Here is a 20,723-nt window from a genome sequence, read left to right on the forward strand (position 1 = left end):
CAGTGGGTTAAAGCCTCTGCCTTCAGCTCAGGTCATGATCCCAGGGTTCTTGGTCATGATCCCAGGGTCCTTGGTCATGATCCCAGGGTCCTGGGATCAAGCCCCGCATCCGGCTCTCTGCTCAGCAGGAGCCTGCTTCCCCCTTTCTCTCTGTCTGCCTCTCTGCCTACTTGTGATCTCTGTCAAATAAATAAACAAAATCTTAAAACAAAACAAAACAAAACACAGAGGTTTTAAACATATGGTTGTTAAAAACATAGATTGCTGAGCTTGTCTCCTAGAATTAAAGAGATTCAGTTGGTTTGGGGGTGACATGGTCCCAGGTGATGCTGATGATGCCAGTCCAAGAATCACACTTTGAGAACCACTAGTCAGGGATGTAGCCTGGGCATCTATGTATATAGTTTAACATGATTGTGATGGTTGAACACAGTATCATCCTTAAGGAATGAGTTGCATAATTGAGTGTGTGTGTGTGTGTGTAGGTCATTTCCCTGAGGATCTCTCAAACTTCACAGTGTATCACCATCACCTGGAGGGCTTGTTAAAACACAGATGGTTAGGCCTCACTCCCAGAATTTGGGATTCCCGTAGATCTGAGATGGAGTGAAAATCTGCATTTCTACCAACTTCCCAGGTGTTATTGATGCTGCTGATTCTAGAATCACATTTTAAGAACCACTGCCATAGTGTAATTTAAACCTAACCCCTGCAGCAGTATCCTTGCTTTTCCCTAAGTATCCAGAATACCGTAACAATTGTTGTGCAACTTTAATCTTCAAGAAGTCAGATTCCATTCTGAGGGCAATAAAGATGGGAGGGAGTACATCTTATTCATCTTTACATAGCCTTGGCATATTACAATGATGTTTTGCAAATACTAGTGCTCAAAAATGTAATGCATTTGAACACTGATTGGGATAGCAACTGATTTTGTGGAAATAGTAATGTTACTTATTTAATCAACACTTAGTAAAAGAAAATGGGTAATTACCATTCCTGAGTTTAAAAAATGTAGAGAAGGGGCTGTCAAAGAAAAATTAACTTTGGCTCATCAAGTTAATTGGCAATCTTCCCTCATGTTTTGCCTTTAGATATTTGTGAGTGCAGTGCACCGAAACTGACTATAGTGTTGACTTGAGTCTGGAGATCTGTGTGTGTGTATGTATATGTACACACACACACATTTGTGCATCTCTCGAATAGTATCTGACTAAACTTGGCAAACCATAGAATTACGTGGCATATATTGAATGGATTATAGTACATTGTATAATAATATATACAAAATAATACATTATTCCGTATGCCGAGGGCATTCAGAAGATCCTGTAGAACAGGCCAATAGGAGACAGACTGCAGTGAAGAAGGGGAGTGGAGGCAGGTTCGGGGTAAATAAAAGAGATACTACAACACCCAGACTGTACAAACCATCTTATGCTGGAAGAAGTGCAATCTCAAAGTTGCAGAAGTCCCATTTTATGCGGGAAGAAGTACAACTGCATAAAAATAGTAGCAGTCTTTCAATAAAATGAAACAAAATTACCAAAAAGGTTCTTGAGACAAGGCTGGAATGGTCTTGTTCAATTAGAGCTATGAACCTGAGAACAATCTTCCCTCCTGTCTCCTGTTGGGGCCAATGCTGCCTCCTACAGAGCCACATCTACTCTGCCAGGTGCTGCAACTAGCACCAGAGCTTAATTTCACTCCGCCTGGTCCTCGAGGCTTTTTCCCGCCAAAGGCCGGGTTTCCGCCCCTCCAAGCCCCGGGCGCAGGCGGGACTGCGCATGTGCGGAGCCCTGGCCGACGGATAACCCCCCCGCGGCCCCACGGACTGCGGACCATGGCGGAGATGGAAGCGAGCCTGTTGCGCCAGTGCCCGCTGCTTCTGCCTCAGAACCGGGCGAAAACCGTGTACGAAGGATTCATTTCGGCTCAGGTACCCGCCAGCTTGTTGCCCGATTGCTAGGAGGGCGTCCCTTTCTCGGCGCAGCTCCGCCCCTGGAAGTCAGTTACGGGAGCAGTTAGGGGCCCTTAGCCGCGGGGAGTTAGGAGGGGAGGCGCCTCACGTCTCCTTGGAAACTGGAGGTTTGAGGACTTCTGCGGTTGTTGACAACCCGCCACTCGCTACCGCGTCTTTGCCTGGGCTACCGTCGGGCAAGGGACTCGGCAAGAGGAGCCCGGCGCGGGACGCGAGCGGGGGGCGGGGCAGACGGCCACGCCCCCTCGCGCGCGCTTCCTGAGTTTGACCTCCCTTCTGATTCCGCGTCTGCCCCACCTTGAACTGTTTTTTTGATTGTTTTGCAAATTTTTACCTTGTCTCTAACAACCCCCCTGTCTCCCCCCACCCCCAGCCCCACAAAGGTTGGTGGCCAGCCGTTCACTAGGGAATCCCTGCAGATTATACTCGTTTTTCCTGCAAAAATGTATTTTGGAGGAAAACCACCTTTTGGCTCTCAACTAAGTCCTGTGTCCCTGAGCGCTTCCTGTAGCGATATTTTGTACGAAATCTTGACAGCAGAATTAATTACCTTTCCTGAGTCCAGGCGGCTTCTTAATTCTGTGGTGGAGTTGATGACACAGGGTAACACACGTGTACAGGTTTGAAGTTTACAAAGCGCTTTCCAGGTACGTTATCTCACTAATCCTCGGCCCTTTGAGGCAGAATTAAAAGAAATCTTTCTCAGTCTTCATAGTTAAGTAAAACAGGGCATGGGAAAGTGGACAGGTTAAGTTATTTGTCCATGATTGCCAGAGTCCCTGAAAGTGAGGCAATCAGATTCCACTCCCGCGTTTTGCTCCTCTCTCTGCATTGCACCAGGATACTGGGTTAGATTTTTGAGTATAGATTTTTGCTCCCAGACCTTTATACTCAACATTGTGCAACCTCTCTCACCAGCACAATACTTTCTTTCTTTCTTTCTTTTTTTTTTTTTTTTTGGACTTTTAAAATTAACAGATTCTGCTTGAGGAAAAACTGTTGAAATTACACACAAATTAACCACCTGCAACTTTTGATAGGGATCATGAATATGTTATATTACCAGCAGTACCTTTTAGCTATGAAATGTAACACGCAACTAACCTGAGGATTTGATTTGCTATGTGAAATAAGAAATTTTGGAAGAGGAAAGAAACAAAGTGGTCATTTTTAAACCACTTAACATTGAAACAACTGTATTTTCTGGAAAAAATATGTATGAATCTTTTATAGACATGCACATTTTCAGTATTTGAACTCAGTTATGTAGAAACACAAATTATGCAATTTTGTCATAATAAATTTAAAATTTAGTAATTAACCAGATAATTTGAAAACCTCATGGTGATGAGTAAAAATTTCTGTTCTCAGAATTATTTTTATTTTCTGAAAGGAAAATGAATAATTGCATTGCTCCACCTTACCTTGATTAACACTCCATTCAACAATCCTCATCAAAACATTGTCAGCATTAAAAGAGTGGGATGGAGGTAAAATTTAACTCTTAATTATAGTGATTAAGAAAATGGTTTCAGCTTTCAGAAATATTTAAGTGTTTGAGTATTGGGTATTTGAAAACTGGATACTTAATTTAACTTTAAAGAGAAGCCTGTTTCATGCTTTTTTTTTTTTTAAAGTATAACTGACATGCAACATTTGTTTCAGGTGTACAACATAATGATTTGATGTATGTATATGACATGAAATGATCTGAGCCACCCAGGTGCCCCCTTTTTCTGTTTTTTATAGCAAGCCCCAAATCTAGTCCATATTCAAGAGGAGAGAAATGAGGCACCAACTCTTAAAGGTTGAAATATCAAAGAAATTATGGATATATTTTATAGATACTTCTTGTCCCCATTCTTATGGTATTTTGTGTCTTTTTTCCCTGGCGCAACTGGGTAGAGGCTTAAACATTTTATTGATCTCCTCAAAGAACCCACTTTTGATTTTATTGATTTTTTTTTCACTTATTTTTCTGTGTCTTTCTTTGCTTTCTGTATGTGTGTGTGTATTTCTTTTTCTGATCTTAAGTTTCCTAGTATCTTCAGGTGGGATTTTAGCTCATGGATAATGAGAACTTTTTATTTTATAATATTTTTTTTTAAAGATTTTATTTATTTGACAGAGATCACAAGTAGGCAGAGAGGCAGGTGGGGGGTGGGGATGGGGAAGTAGGCCCCCTGCTGAGCAGAGAGCCTGATGCAGGGCTCAGTCCCAGGACCCTGGGATCGTGAGCTGAGCCGAAGGCAGAGGCTTAACCCACTGAGCCACCCAAGCACCCCTCTATTTTGTAATATAATTGTTTAGTGCTGTAAATTTTTCTTCAGACACTATTTTGGCTGTATCACACATACTTTGATATGTTATATTTTCTTTTTCTTTTTTTTTGGTTCAAAATATTTGTTAATTTCTTTTTTCTTTCTTTTTTTTTTTTTCTTTTGACCCATGGGTTACTTAGAACAACAGTATACCTTCCTAAATATTTTAGGACTTTCTAGATATCTTTTTGATATTGATTTATAATTTAGTTTCATATTGGTTACAACAGAATTTATAGGATTGAAATTCTTTTAAATATATTGGGACTTATTTTATGGCATAGAATGTGTCCTATTTTGGTAAATGTTATGTCTGTATTTGAAAAGAATGCATTCTGCTGCTGTTGGATGATTGTTCTGTAATGTTAGGTCAAGTTGGTTCATAATGCTATTTGAGTTTTTTATATACTCACTGATTTTCTGTCTACTAGTTTTATTAGTGAAAGGGGGTATTGAAAATCTCCAACTACAATTATTGTTCAGTTTCTACTTTTGTTTCTGTAAGTTTTTGCTTTGTGTATTTTGAAGTTCTTTTATTAGGTACATGAACTTTTAGGATTGTTGAGCACTCTTGAACGGAATTTTTTTTTTTTTTAAATGACTGGGAAATAACCCTTTTTATCTCTGGTAATCTTTGTCCTAGAATCTCAATTTTCTGATATTAGTATAGTGACTCTAGCTTTTTTTTTTTTTTTTAATTAGTATTGGCATGGCTTAATCATTTCCCATTTATTTGATATCTATTTGTGTCTTATATTTGAAGAGGATTTCTTCTGGACATTGTTTTTTTTTTATTGAATCTAAAAAAAAACTGATTTTTGCTTTGAGATGTTTAGACCATTTACATTTAATGGATGACTGATATCACTGAGTTTAAAGCTAATATTTTGCTGCTTTTTTGTTTATTCTATGTGTTTTTTTATCTTTTTTCATATTTTTCTGCATTTTTGTTATGCACTATATAGTATAATATTTTTTATCTCCTCTATCAGCTTATTAGCTATTTTCATTCTTAATTAGTTGCTTTATGGTTTATAGTATACAACTTCAAAACTTGTCATGATTCACATAATATTAGGATTATATTTTATATGCACTATTAGTTTATCAGCTATATATCACTTTTGTCTCTTTTTTAGTGTTTGTTCTAGGGTTTACAGTATGCTACTGTAATTTACCACAATCTACTTTCAAGTATACCACTTATAAGAATCATGCAATGTACTCTTTCCCATCCCCTCCCTTTTGTGTACTTGTTGTCATATCTTTTACTTCTATTTATCTTTTAACCCTCCCAATACACTTTTAATTCCCTTTAAATTTTTATTTCCTTTAAATAATTATCTTCCTTTATTAAGACACTTTTATTTTTTAAGGACAGTTTTAGAGTGGGTTTATTTCTGGGTTTTCTGTCCTTCCATTGATTTATGTTACTGGTTATTGGTTTTTGAGAGGAACATTGAGAATTTAAGTACCATTTCATCACATGATCTAAAGGGAGGAAACCAACAATATGATTTACCACTCTTGATATTGACTTTGGCTAAAATAGTGTTTGTCCGGTTTCTCTACTGCAGCATTAACTCTTCTTCTTTTTCCATACTTACTCTTTGGAAGGAAATCTCTGAGTTGCTCCCATTTAAGGAGTGAAGGGTTATGCTCCCCCTCTTTTAAGGTAGAGTATATAATTTACCTGGAATTCTTCTGTAAGGAAGGTTAGTTTAACTCCCATATTTATTTAAGTTTTTAAATTTAATTCCAATATAGATAACATGTAGTGTTCTGTTAGTTCCAGGTGTACAATATAGTGATTCAGCAATTCTGTACATTACTCTGTTCTCATCATGATAAGTGTACTCTTTAATCCCCATCACCTATTTCACCCATCCCTCCTCCCCCTACCACTTCTCCTCTGGCAACCATCAGTTTGTTCTCTGTAGTTAGGAGTTTTTGTTTTGGGGTTTTGTTTGTTTGTTTGTTTTTTGGTTTTTTTTGGTTCATCTTTTTTTTTTCTTTGCTCATTTGTTTCGAGTTCTTAAATTTCACATATGAGTGAAATCATTGGTATTTATCTTTCTTTTTTTAAAATATTTTATTTATTTATTTGACAGAGATCACAAGTAGGCAGAGAGAGAGAGAGAGAGAGAGAGGAGGAAGCAGGCTCCCTGCTGAGCAGAGAGCCTGATTCGGGACTTGATCCCAGGAACCTGGGATCATGACCTGAGCTGAAGGCAGAGGCTTTAACCCACTGAACCACCCAGGTGCCCAATATTTATCTTTCTTGACTTAGTTCACTTAGTGTTATACTCACTAGTTCCATCCAGGTTGCTGCAAATGCCGAGATTTCATTTCTTTTTATGGCTGGGTAATAATTCCATTGTATATATGTACCACATCTTTTTTTATCCATTCATCTGTCAGTGGACACTTGGGCTGCTTCTGAAACTTGGCTATTGTAAATAATGCTATAATAAACATAGGGGTGCGTGTATCCCTTTGAATTAGTGTTTTTGTAATTTTTAGGTATATACCTAAAAATGTTTGTGATTACTGCATCATAGAGTTCTTCTATTTTTACTTTCTGAGGAACCTCCATAGTGTCTTCCAGAATATTTGCACCAGTTTGCATTTCTACCCGCAGTGCAAGAGTGTTCCTTTTTCTCCACATCCTCCCTAAAACTTGTTGTTTCTTGTGTTGTTGATTATAGCCACGCTGACAAGTATGAAGTGATAATCTCATTGTAGTTTTGGTTTGTATTGCCCTGATGACTAGTGATGTTGAGCTTCTGTCTTTTCATGTGTTTCAGCCATCTGTATGTCTTGGAGAAATGTCTGTTCATGTCTTCTGCCCATTTTTTAATTGGATAATTTAGGGGTTTTTTGGTGTGTGTTCAGTCATATAAGTTCTTTATGTGTTTTGGATACTAACCCTTTGTCAGGTATGTCATTTGCAAATATCTTTTCTCATTTATTAGATTTGTTGATTGCTTCTTTTGCTGAGCACAATCTTTATTTTGATTTAGTCCCAATAGTTTATTTTTGCTTTTGTTTCCCTTGCCTCAGCAGACCTGTTTAGAAAAATGTTGCTGTGGGTGATGTCAGAGAAATTAATCCCTGTGTTCTCTTCTAGGATTTTACAGTTACATTTCACATTTAGGTCTTTAAACCATTTTGTATTTTTGAGTGTATTTTTGTGTATGGTGTATGAAAATGGTCCAGTTTCATTCTTTTGCTTGTAGCTGTCCAGTTTTCCCAGTACCATTTGTTGAAGAGACTTTTTTTCCCATGGCATATTCTATATATAGACATTTTAACAATATCTGTTGTTTTAGTCCTTGAGGATGGAATGTCTTGTCTTGTCTTTTTTTTTTTTTTTTTTTCTTTCTTTTTTCTTTTGGTCCCGTCTTTCATTAGTACATAGTTTTCAGAATACGGGTCTTTCACTTCTTTGATTAGGTTTATTCCTTAACTCCCTCGTTTATTATTATTTTTTTTTAAGATTTTTTTTTTAAACTTATTAGAGACAGTGAGTATATAAGCAGGGGGAGCAGCAGAGAGAGAGGGAGAAGCAGGCTCCCCACCAAGCAGGGAGCCCTATGTGAGGCTTGATCCCAAGAACCTGGGATCATGACCTGAGCTGAAGGCATATGCTGAGCCATCCAGGTGCCCTCCCTCATTTATTAAATCAATCGTTTATATCAGTATGGACTCATAGATACTGTATCTTATACCTTGGTTTGTAATCCAGTCCTTATTTATTTGTTCAGATTGTCCAGTTTGGCACAGTAATCCTTTTAAAGACATTTAAGAAAAAGGTCGTTTATATTTACCTGTATATTTACTGTTTCTGGTAGTTTTTGTTGTATATCCACATTTCTCTTGTTTCATTTACTTCCTTAGGTTATTCCTTTAACATTGCTTGTAGTGCATACCTTGTACTGATACATTTTTTTCAGTGGTTTTATGTCTGACATGGTGTTTGGCCTTTTGAAAGATACTTTTACTAGGTATAAAACTCTAGATTTTTTTTTTTCTTTTAGTACTTTTCAGATGCTGCTTAATTCTCTTGCATTATTGCCTATGAGAAATCTCTTCTGTTTCTTGTTTTTGTTCCTTTGTAAGTGTGTTGTTTTTGACTGCTTTTAAGATTTTTCTTTTTATCCTTGGTTTTTGTTGATTAGATTATGATGTACCTAGGTGTAGTTTTCTTCATGATTTTCCTCCATAGGGTTTGTGGAGCTTTTTGAATTTGTGAGTATATATTTTCAGTTTGGGCAAAACTTCAGCCATTATTTCTTAAATTTCTTTTCTTCTTCTCCTTCGTATTGGGGACTTAAAATATGTGTATAGTAGGCCATTTAAAAATCATTCCGTAATTCACTAATGGTTCTGTACTTTTTCATTGCTTGTTTCAGTGTCTTTCTCTTGAATGTTCTGTGCCTTTGGGTACCCTAATATTTTCTTTTGCAATACTTAATCTGCTGTTAATACTTTATAGCATCTCAGACATTGTGTTTTTCATCTCTTTGATTTGGGTCTGTCTTTATATTTCCTGTTCTATTTAGCATACTCATGCTTTTCTCTACCTTCTTGAACATATGTAGTTATCACTGTTGAATTTTTTTAAGCAGTTCTATCATCTGCCATTTTTGTATTTCTCTTGATTTTTTTTTTCTCTTCATTATGAATCTTATTTTCCTGTTTCTTTGCATACTTTGGTTGGATGCCAGATACTGTGCATTCCAACTATTGTGTGTTAGATAATTTTATTCTCTTAAATATTCTTGATTTATTCTAAACTGTAGTTAAATTATTTGGAAACAGTTTAAGCTTTTCATAGTTTGCTTCTAAGCTTTGTTAGGCAGAATCAAAACAGATTTTAGCCTAGATTAATTTGGCTCTACCACTTAGGCAGTAATCTTCAGAGTACACTCTCTTTCTCTCTCTCTCTCTTTTTTTTTTTTCTCTTTTTAAAGATTTTACTCCTTTATTTGACAGTGAGCATGAGCACACAAGGAGAGGAGCAGCAGAGGGAGAAGGAAAAGCAGGCTTCCCACTGAACAGGGAGCCTGATATGGGGCTTGATCCCAGGACCCTGGGATTATGACCCTAGCTGAAGTCAGATGCTTAACTGACTGAGCCACCACCCAGGCACTCCCAGAAGAGAAGTCCCACCACTTCTCTTTAATGATAACCTTTATAGTATAAGGTTTTCTACTCTTCTGAGAGGAAACATGACTACTCCCAGCCTGGTGTGAGCTCTGAGATTGTTTTGCATGTTCCAGTCTCATGATTCCCAGGCCTTGGGTAGTTTTCTCACATATACGCAGCAATCATACTTAGCTGATGACTTTTACAACAATACACTGATATTTTCTAGGTTCATTCTCTGTGTATTATCTCTTCTTATATGGCATTCCTCTTTGGTATTGTACATTGTGAATTATACATGTCTTTGCCTCCCCCCAACTCACCCCCTTTTGTCAAATCACGGAGAATTGTTTGGCTCCATTTGGTTCTCCATCCTTGCTGTGAAGTCTGAAAAATTCTCCAGGTAGTAAGACAGGATAATTATAAAGATTTTTCTCATTTGTTTCCCATCTTTCAGTAATCACTGTTTTTTGCTGCCTATTTGATGTCTGAACATCATTGTTTCATATATTTTGTCCAGTTTTTAGTTAAAGTGGGAAGGTTTAACTGCTTTGTTTAACTGCTGCTGTTTCTCCATCATAGCTAGAAGCAGAAATCTTCTCAGTTTCTTAAAAGTTCTGTTCTATTGTTGCTTTTTTAAAATCTTGCTTTGAGAAGTGTGATGCTACTTTTATTTTCTTTCCCATATATTATTTGGTCTCGTAAGTTAATGGACTTTTTCTTTAAAGTCTGCATATTAACATACATTTGAGTCAGTCATTAGGACTTCTTTCTCACATGGTCAGTTTTTTTCATATGTGAATTTCCAGAAAGTATGTCTAGATTATAATTCAAAATATTCTTTCTTCTCTTTTGTTTTCCTTTTCAAGGTTGCCAGTTCTTTTTGTGTTGGATTTTCATTACATGTGACCAATTCAACTGCTTTTCTCTGATGGTTTTTATTTTTATTTTCTGATTTGATAACTTTTTTAAAATTCCATAATGGCAAAGAAAAATGCTAGAAAATGGTGGGGAGGAGTCAATTGGCGGAGAAGTAGCAGCTGAGACTACTTCAGGTAGCGGGAGATCAACTAAATAGCTTATCTAAAGATTGCAAACACCTACAAATCCAATGGGAGATCGAAGAGAAGAAGAACAGCAACTCTAGAAACAGAAATTCAACCACTTTCTGAAAGGTAGGACTGGCGGAAAAGTGAATCCAAAGCGACGGGAAGATAGACCGCTGGGGGAGGGGCCGCTCCCGGCAAGCGGCGGAGCAACGGAGCACAAAATCAGGACTTTTAAAAGTCTGTTCTGCTGAGGGACATCGCTCCAGAGGCTTAACCGGGGTGAGGCCCACGCAGGGTCAGCGTGGCCTCAGGTCCCGCAGGGTCACAGAAGGATCGGGGGTGTCTGAGTGTCGCAGAGCTTATAGGTATTAGAACGGGGAAGCCGGCTACAGAGACAGAGCCGAGGAGTGAGCTTACAGCTCGGGGTTACCTTGAACCGGTCGCAGGCTCGGTCAGCTCGGAGCGAGGCCGGAGGCCAGGGTGATGGGAGTAATTGGGCGCTGTTCTCTGAGGGCGCACTGAGGAGTGGGATCCCGGGCTCTCGGCTCCTCCGGGCCGGAGACTGGGAGGCCGCCATCTTCATTCCTGCCCTCCAGAACTCTACGGAAAGCGCTCAGGGAACAAAAGCTCCTGAAAGCAAAACCGAGTGCATTACTCAGCCCGGCCCCGGGTAAGGGCGGTACAACTCCGCCTGGGGCAAAGACGCTTGAGAATCACTACAACAGGCCCCTCCCCCAGAAGAGCAACAAGAAACCCAGCCAGGACCACGTTCACCTACCAAGGAGCGCAGTTTCAATACCAAGGAGAGCAGTGGAATTCCAGAGGAGGAGAAAGCAAAGCACGGAACTCATGGCTTTCTCCCCATGATTCTTTAGCCTTGCAGTTAATTTAATTTTTTTTCTTTTTTAATTTTTTTTCTTCTTCTTCTGCTATATTTTTTTAACTATTACCCTTTTTTAACGTTTTTTAACTAGTTTATCTAATATATATATATATATATTTTCCTTTTAATATTATTTCTTTATAGGTTTTCTTTTTTTAATAGTTTCCTTTTTTTTTTTTTTTCTTTCTGAACCTCTTTTTATCCCCTTTCTCCCCCCTCACGATTTGGGATCTTTTCTGATTTGGCTAAAGTATATTTTCCTGGGGTTGTTGCCACCCTTTTAGTATTTTACTTGCTCCTTCATATACTCTTATCTGGACAAAATGACAAGGCAGAAAAATTCACCACAAAAAAAAGAACAAGAGGCAGTGCCAAAGGCTAGGGACCTAATCAATACAGACATTGGTAATATGTAGATCCAGAGTTCAGAATGACGATTCTCAAGGTTCTAGCCGGGCTCGAAAAAGGCATGGAAGATATTAGAGAAACCCTCTCGGGAGATATAAAAGCCCTTTCTGGAGAAATAAAAGAACTAAAATCTAACCAAGTTGAAATAAAAAAAAGCTATTAACGAGGTGAAATCAAAAATGGAGGCTCTGACGGCTAGGATAAATGAGGCAGAAGAAAGAATCAGCGATATAGAAGACCAAATGACAGAGAATAAAGAAGCTGAGCAAAAGAGGGACAAACAGCTACTGGACCACGAGGGGAGAATTCGAGAGATAAGTGACACCATAAGACGAAACAACATTAGAATAATTGGGATTCCAGAAGAAGAGGAAACAGAGAGGGGAGCAGAAGGTATATTGGAGAGAATTATTGGAGAGAATTTCCCCAATATGGCAAAGGGAACAAGCATCAAAATCCAGGAGGTTCAGAGAAACCCCTCAAAATCAATAAGAATAGGTCTACACCCCATCACCTAATAGTAAAATTTACAAGTCTTAGTGACGAAGAGAAGATCCTGAAAGCAGCCCGGGAAAAGAAGTCTGTAACGTACAATGGTAAAAATATTAGATTGGCAGCAGACTTATCCACAGAGACCTGGCAGGCCAGAAAGAGCTGGCATGATATGTTCAGAGTACTAAATGAGAAAAACATGCAGCCAAGAATACTATATCCAGCTAGGCTATCATTGAAAATAGAAGGAGAGATTAAAAGCTTCCAGGACAAACAAAAACTGAAAGAATTTGCAAATACCAAACCAGCTCTACAGGAAATATTGAAAGGGGTCCTCTAAGCAAAGAGAGACCCTAAAAGTAGTAGATCAGAAAGGAACAGAGACAATATAAAATAACAGTCACCTTACAGGCAATACAATGGCACTAAATTCATATCTCTCAATACTTACCCTGAATGTGAATGGGCTAAATGCCCCAATCAAAAGACACAGGGTATCAGAATGGATAAAAAAAACAAAGCCCATCTATATGTTGCCTACAAGAAACTCATCTTAAACCTGAAGACACCTCCAGATTTAAAGTGAGGGGGTGGAAAAGAATTACCATGCTAATGGGCATCAGAAGAAAGCAGGAGTGGCAATCCTTATATCAGATCAATTAGATTTTAAGCCAAAGACTATAATAAGAGACGAGGGAGGATACTATATCATACTCAAAGGAACCGTCCAACAAGAAGATCTAACAATTTTAAATATCTATGCCCCTAACGTGGGAGCAGCCAACTATATAAACCAATTAATAACAAAATCAAAGAAACACATAGACAATCATACAATAATAGTAGGGGACTTTAACACTCCCCTCACTGAAATGGACAGATCATCCAAGCAAAAGATCAACAAGGAAATCAAGGCCTTAAATGGCACACTGGACCAGATGGACATCACAGATATATTCAGAACATTTCATCCCAAAGCAACAGAATACACATTCTTCTCTAGTGCACATGGAACATTCTCCAGAATAGATCACATTCTCGGTCCTAAATCAGGTCTCAACCGTTATCAAAAGATTGGAATCATTCCCTGCATATTTTCAGACCACAATGCTCTGAAGCTAGAACTCAATCACAAGAGGAAATTTGGAAAGAACCCAAATACATGGAGACTAAACAGCATCCTTCTAAAGAATGAATGGGTCAACCAGGAAATTAAAGAAGAATTGAAAAAATTTATGGAAACAAGTGATAATGAAAACACAACGGTTCCAAATCTGTGGGGGGACGCCTGGGTGGCTCAGTGGGTTAAGCGGCTGCCTTCAGCTCGGGTCATGATCTCAGGGTCCTGGGATCGAGCCCCGCATCAGGCTCTCTGTTTGGCAGGGAGCCTGCTTCCTCCTCTCTCTCTCTCTGCCTGCCTCTCTGCCTACTTGTGACCTCTCTCTCTCTGACCAATAAATAAATAAAATCTTTAAAAAAAAAAAATCTGTGTGACACAACAAAGGCAGTCCTGAGAGGAAAATATATAGCAGTACAAGCCTTTCTCAAGAAACAAGAAAGGTCTCAGGTACACAACCTAACCCTACACCTAAAAGAGCTGGAGAAAGAACAAGAAAGAAAGCCTAAACCCAGCAGGAGAAGAGAAATCATAAAGATCAGAGCAGAAATCAATGAAATAGAAACCAAAAAAAACAATAGAACAAATCAACGAAACTAGGAGCTGGTTCTTTGAAAGAATTAATAAGATCGATAAACCCCTGGCTAGACTTATCAAAAAGGAAAGGGAAAGGACCCAAATAAATAAAATCATGAATGAAAGAGGAGAGATCACAACTAACACCAAAGAAATACAGACAGTTTTAAGAACGTACTATGAGCAACTCTACGCCAACAAATTTGACAATCTGGAAGAAATGGATGCATTCCTAGAGACATATAAACTACCACAACTGAACCAGGAAAAATAGAAAGCCTGAACAGACCCGAAACCAGTAAGGAGATTGAAACAGTCATCAAAAATCTCCCAACAAACAAAAGCCCAGGGCCAGATGGCTTCCCAGGGGAATTCTACCAAACATTTAAAGAAGAACTAATTCCTATTCTCCTGAAACCGTTCCAAAAAATAGAAATGGAAGGAAAACTTCCAAACTCATTTTATGAGGCCAGCATCCCCTTGATCCCAAAACCAGACAAGGATCCCATCAAAAAAGAGAACTACAGACCAATATCCTTGATGAACACAGATGCAAAAATTCTCGCCAAAATACTAGCCAATAGGATTCAACAGTACATTAAAAGGATTATTCACCACGATCAAGTGGGATTTATTCCAGGGCTGCAAGCCTGGTTCAACATCCGCAAATCAATCAATGTGATACAACACATTAATAAAAGAAAGAACAAGAATCATATGATACTCTCCATAGATGCTGAAAAAGCATTTGACAAAGTACAGCATCCCTTCCTGATCAAAACTCTTCAAAGTGTAGGGATAGACGGCACATACCTCAATATTATCAAAGCCATCTATGAAAAACACACCGCAAATATTCTCAATGGAGAAAAACTGAAAGCTTTTCCGCTAAGGTCAGGAACACGGCAGGGATGTCCGTTATCACCACTGCTATTCAACATAGTACTAGAAGTCCTAGCCTCAGCAATCAGACAACAAAAGGAAATTAAAGGCATCCAAATCGGCAAAGAAGAAGTCAAACTATCACTCTTTGCAGATGATATGATACTCTATGTGGAAAACCCAAAAGACTCCACTCCAAAACTGCTAGAACTTGTCCAGGAACTCAGTAAAGTGTCAGGATATAAAATCAATGCACAGAAATCAGTTGCATTTCTCTACACCAACAACAAGACAGAAGAAAGAGAAATTAAGGAGTCCATCCCATTTACAATTGCACCCAAAACTATAAGATACCTAGGAATAAACCTAACCAAAGAGACTAAGTATCTATACACAGAAAACTATAAAGTACTCATGAAAGAAATTGAGGAAGACACAAAGAAATGGAAAAATGTTCCATGCTCCTGGATTGGAAGAATAAATATTGTGAAAATGTCTTTGCTACCTAAAGCAATCTACACATTTAATGCAATTCCTATCAAAGTACTATCCATTTTTTTCAAAGAAATGGAACAAATAATCCTAAAATTTATATGGAACCAGAAAAGACCTCGAATAGCCAAAGGAATATTGAAAAAGAAAGCCACGGTTGGTGGCATCACAATTCCGGACTTCAAGCTCTATTACAAAGCTGTCATCATCAAGACAACATGGTACTGGCACAAAAACAGACACATAGATCAATGGAACAGAATAGAGAGCCCAGAAATAGACCCTCAACTCTATGGTCAACTAATCTTTGACAAAGCAGGAAAGACTGTCCAATGGAAAAAAGACAGCCTCTTCAATAAATGGTGTTGGGAAAATTGGACAGCCACATGCAGAAAAATGAAATTGGATCATTTCCTTACACCACACACGAAAATAGACTCAAAATGGATGAATAATCTCGATGTGAGAAAGGAATCCATCAAAATCCTTGAGGAGAACACAGGCAGCAACCTCTTCGACGTCAGCCGCAGCAACATCTTCCTAGGAACATCGCCCAAGGCAAGGGAAGCAAGGGCAAAAATGAACTATTGGGATATTATCAAGATCAAAAGCTTTTGCACAGCAAAGGAAACAGTGAACAAAACCAAAAGACAACTGACAGAATGGGAGAAGATATTTGCAAATGACATATCATATAAAGGGCTAGTGTCCAAAATCTATAAAGAACTTAGCAAACTCAACACCCAAAGAACAAATAATCCAATCAAGAAATGGGCAGAGGACATGAACAGACATTTCTGCAAAGAAGACATCCAGATGGCCAACAGACACATGAAAAAGTGCTCCACATCACTCGGCATCAGGGAAATACAAATCAAAACCACAATGAGATATCACCTCACACCAGTCAGAATGGCTAAAATTAACAAGTCAGGAAATGACAGATGCTGGCGAGGATGCGGAGAAAGGGGAACCCTCCTACACTGTTGGTGGGAATGCAAGCTGGTGCAACCACTCTGGAAAACAGCATGGAGGTTCCTCAAAATGTTGAAAATAGAACTACCCTATGACCCAGCAATTGCTCTACTGGCTGTTTACCCTAAAGATATAAACGTAGTGATCCGAAGGGGCACGTGCACCTGAATGTTTATAGCAGCAATGTCTACAGTAGCCAAACTATGGAAAGAACCTAGATGTCCATCAACAGATGAATGGATAAAGATGAGGTGGTATATATACACAATGGAATACTATGCAGCCATCAAAAGAAATGAAATCTTGCCATTTGCGACGACGTGGATGGAACTAGAGGGTATCATGCTTAGCAAAATAAGTCAATCGGAGAAAGACAACTATCATATGATCTCCCTGATATGAGGGAGAGGAGATGCAACATGGGGGGTTAAGAGGGTAGGAGAAGAGTAAATGAAACAAGATGGGATTGGGAGGGAGACAAACCATAAGTGACTCTTAATCTCACAAAAGAAACTGATGGTTGATGGGGGGAGGGGGATTAGGAGAGGGGGGGTGGGATTATGGACATTGGGGAGGGTATGTGCTATGGTGAGTGTTGTGAAGTATGTAAACCTGGCGATTCACAGACCTGTACCCCTGGGGATAAAAATATATGTTTATAAAAAAAAAAAAAGCAAGAAAAGAAAATGCTAGAAAACTTTTATTGAGGATGGCACCTGGCTGGCATAGTCTGTTAGGTGTCCAACTCTTGGTTTTGTCTCAAGTCATGATCTCAGGGTCATATGATCAAGCCCTGCTTTGGGTTCCATACTTAACACAGAATCTGCTTAGGACTCTCTCTCTCCTTCTGCTCCTCCCCCTGCTCACTTTCTCTCACTAAAATAAATAAATAAATCTTAAAAAAAATTTTTTTTTAAAGATTTTATTTATTTACTTGACAGAGCGATCACAAGCAGGCAGAGCGGCAGGCAGAGAGGAGGAAGCAGGCTCCCTGCTGAGCAGAGAGCCCAATTTGGGGCTCGATCCCAGGACCTGAGATCATGACCTGAGCCAAAGGCAGAGGCTTTAACCCACTGAGCCACCCAGGTGCCCCAAATCCTAAAAATTCTTATTGGGGTAACGTACCCATAACATTTGCCACTTTTAACCATTTTATTTTAAATATTGTCTACCCTCAACTCGAGGCATTAACTCACAGCTCTGAGATCAAGAGTCATGTGCTCTACTACCTGAACTATCCAACACAGTGCCTCTAATGAAATTTTTATTTTACTCTATTTCTCCTTGAGCACTTATTAATTTATTCTACTGTAGTATCTTTTTTTTTGGAACTAAATTTTTTTTCCTTGTAATTTCTGTTCATAGTTTTTTGAATTTCTGAGTCTGGGTACAGACACTAATGATGATATAATTCAATATTGTAATTTGTTTATGCCTTGTGTTTTTTTATTTGCATGGGGGATCATTATTACTTGAAATGTTTTCTTTTATTCTGATTTTGACTCATAGTAGCTTGGCATTGATGAAAACATCTTTGTGAATTTGGTTGTTGGCAGTAGTTTATAAAATTACTAGTTTAAGAATACTTTATTCTGTAGTTGAAGCAAAGTGCGGTTTATTTAATGGCTGATTTTTTAAAGTAGTGCTGACGGAGGAGTTGAATATTTTTATTTTGTTACATAAGAACCTCAGTTTTCCACTCTTACTTTTCCTCCTAATACCCAGTTTCCAAAGGATGTCTCTACCTGCCTTTTTATTATCTTCTACCTGTGTATTTCTTTTACAGGGTGAGCTTCTTGACTTTTATGTTCATATTAAGCCCCCTCCCTATAGTCAGTGCTCTGATCTACTAAACTCTTTATTATTATCTTAACACTTAGTTCAGTCTCCTCTTCTCTCTTCCATGCACTTTTTTTCTGAACCCCGTAGTTCTTTAAAAGGACTTGGTATAGGAGCCCCACAGTGAAAATCACTGGAAAGTGGTTTATGTTTTCCTTCCTACAGGTAGTTTGAAGTTTATAGTGTTCTCTGTTTTCTGATTTTGGTGGAGACATGGGTTTTTTGTGGTTTTAGTTTTAGTTTTAGTTTTTTTTTTTTTAAAGATTTTATTTATTTTAAAGAGAGAGAGAGTTGGGGCAGAGGGAGAGAATCTCAAGTAGACTCTGTGCTGAGCATGTAGCCCAACATGGGCCTTGATCTCATGACCCTGAGATCATGACTTGAGCTCAAACCAAGAGTTGGATACTTAACTGACTGAGCCACTCAGGTGCTCCTGTTTTAGATGTTCTTAATATTGATATATTTGGGAGGACATATGGAGAGATTCAGATTTAGGCAACTGTCATTACTTTGTTCCATACAACCTGGAAGACTTCTTTTTGAGAGCAATTAACATTTTTTATATGCTTTAACTAAAAAAGCTAATTTTGGACATTTTCTTGAATCAGAAAAATATTATGGCATGTAACATAGCATTTGACCTTTTAAAATGGCTGGATTTTGCAAATAAGGGACTTTGGAATTTTATTCTTTCAGATAACAGATCAGAGTAGTTTTACTATTTTTCATGTAAATTCTGAATTCCAGATTGTTCTTACATCTATGTGTGGGATGTCTATAAAGTTAGGTTAAAGTTACTACATAATACCTTCTAGTGCTTTAATGAAATAGTGAATTATTGTTACTTGACCTTTTGAAAAGGTCAGTAGTACATTTTGTTTCATTTTTTTAAAGGACATTTAAATGTAATGAAAGTCAGAACTGTAATATTATCATGAAAGTAAAGGTTATGGGGTACATTTAATTGTGTTCCTTTAGTTTTGAATCTGCTTTGAGGGAGCCTGTGCTAAAATTCTCAGGGTGATTATTTTTCGAGAATTTTATTACTCTTTTTCATTTTATATTGTTGGAGTAAAAGATTATATTTCTGTTTGTCTTTTTCTGCTTACCTTTGCTCAGATCATGTGTATTATTCTATTTAAGATATAAAGTTTAAGCTTCTTACCCATTCACTTTCTCAAGAAAGTGAAACTGAATATATTTCTCAGAGAACAGTTCTTTCCTTAGAAAAACTCTTGAGTAAAATTTGGTATATTCAAATGTATAGCTAGTAAATATTTAAATTAAAATAAATATTAGTGATTTTTTTTAATTAAAGGCCCACAAATGTGGGATAATTAAATATTCTGTTTTTTGAAATTATTTCTTTCATGTCTGTATGTTCAGATTGTGTAACTAACTCTACTTTCATTTTATTAAAATGAGGAAATTGAAAATGAATTCTGTAATGGATTACATATTCTTATATTACACTGTTTTTTTTTTCTTTCATAGTCAAAGCAATTGAAAGAATTTTTTTCCCAAGTTTATAAGAAGTAATTAAATTTCTTTGTTTGCACTAACAGTCTCTTAACATTCTGTTATGTGAATTGATTCTCTTTAAAAATGAAGTCTTGTCTTTGTTTTGGTTTCCCAATAATTACAAAGTTTCTGGCATTTTTACATTATTTTCCTTCAAATGTAGTATTCTATTGCATATATTTTAACAAATGTAAAGATTTGGATAAAGTTGATACCTTTTTGAAAATAAAGGAAAACATTGCTTTTTTGATGTAATTTTGTTTAACTTTTCCTTAACATTGTAATTTTCTCAATATTTTCCACAGGGACGTGATTTTCACCTTAGAATAGTGTTGCCTGAAGATTTACAAATGAAGAATGCAAGGTGATGTAGTGTTTGGTCATATACACGCATCTTGGTGGGATGGGCAGTCAGTTAATCTAGGAAAAGCTTATTCTGTTAGTTTTGCCCACATGCTTATTAGTCAACCAGAAACATTTCCAGTTTTTTCCAAATCAGTGTACATTTGTAAGTTACTATGCTTTGTGCTGAAGTACCGAAGGTAACACGTTAATTCTCTATTTTTATTTTTTTTCCTTTGATAGCTTAGATGATTAGCAGTTGTGTAAGTTATCTGTTGGTAAAAACAGCCCATCAAGGAATGTCAAGAGAGGACACTGGAAATTAGGTAGCATCTAGAACCTCTTTTCCACTCTTTTTTTTTTTTTAATATTTTATTTATTTATTTGACAGAGAGAGACATAGCGAGAGAGGGAACACAAGCACAGGGAGTGGGAGAGTGGGAAGCAGGCTCCCCGCTGAGCAGGGAGCCTGATGTGGGGCTCAGTCTCAGGACCCTGGGATCATGACCTGAGCTGAAGGCAGAGGCTTTAACCCACTGAGCCATCCAGGCGCCCCCCTCTTTTCCACTCTTAAATATCTCTGGAAGAAGAGTGGAGGAAGAATCCAGAGACACTTATTAGAATTGACAGGATTTTTGTGACTGATTAGAAGTAGGAGAAGAAAAGGAAAGAGGAGTGAAGTTTGCTTTCTAAG

The 20,723-nt window shown here is 37.9% G+C and overlaps 1 protein-coding gene across 2 annotated transcripts in view; it reads left to right on the forward strand.

Annotated features, from left to right (window-relative positions):
• Positions 1 to 1,807: 1,807 nt before the first annotated feature.
• FANCL (FA complementation group L) overlaps positions 1,808 to 20,723 on the forward strand; it is a 90,842-nt gene continuing 71,926 nt past the window's right edge. The window contains exons 1-2 of one of the 2 annotated variants that reach the window (XM_047744084.1): positions 1,808 to 1,939; positions 19,993 to 20,051. In XM_047744084.1, coding sequence (XP_047600040.1) covers positions 1,844 to 1,939; positions 19,993 to 20,051 — 155 coding nt within the window. In that variant the 5' untranslated portion in view covers positions 1,808 to 1,843. Of the gene's footprint in view, positions 1,940 to 3,431; positions 3,472 to 19,992; positions 20,052 to 20,723 lie in introns of those variants that run through there. The other variant, XM_047744085.1, reaches the window with a different exon arrangement.

The sequence above is a fragment of the Lutra lutra genome, chromosome 9 (genome assembly GCF_902655055.1).
Source record: "Lutra lutra chromosome 9, mLutLut1.2, whole genome shotgun sequence".
Lineage (NCBI taxonomy): Eukaryota > Metazoa > Chordata > Mammalia > Carnivora > Mustelidae > Lutra > Lutra lutra.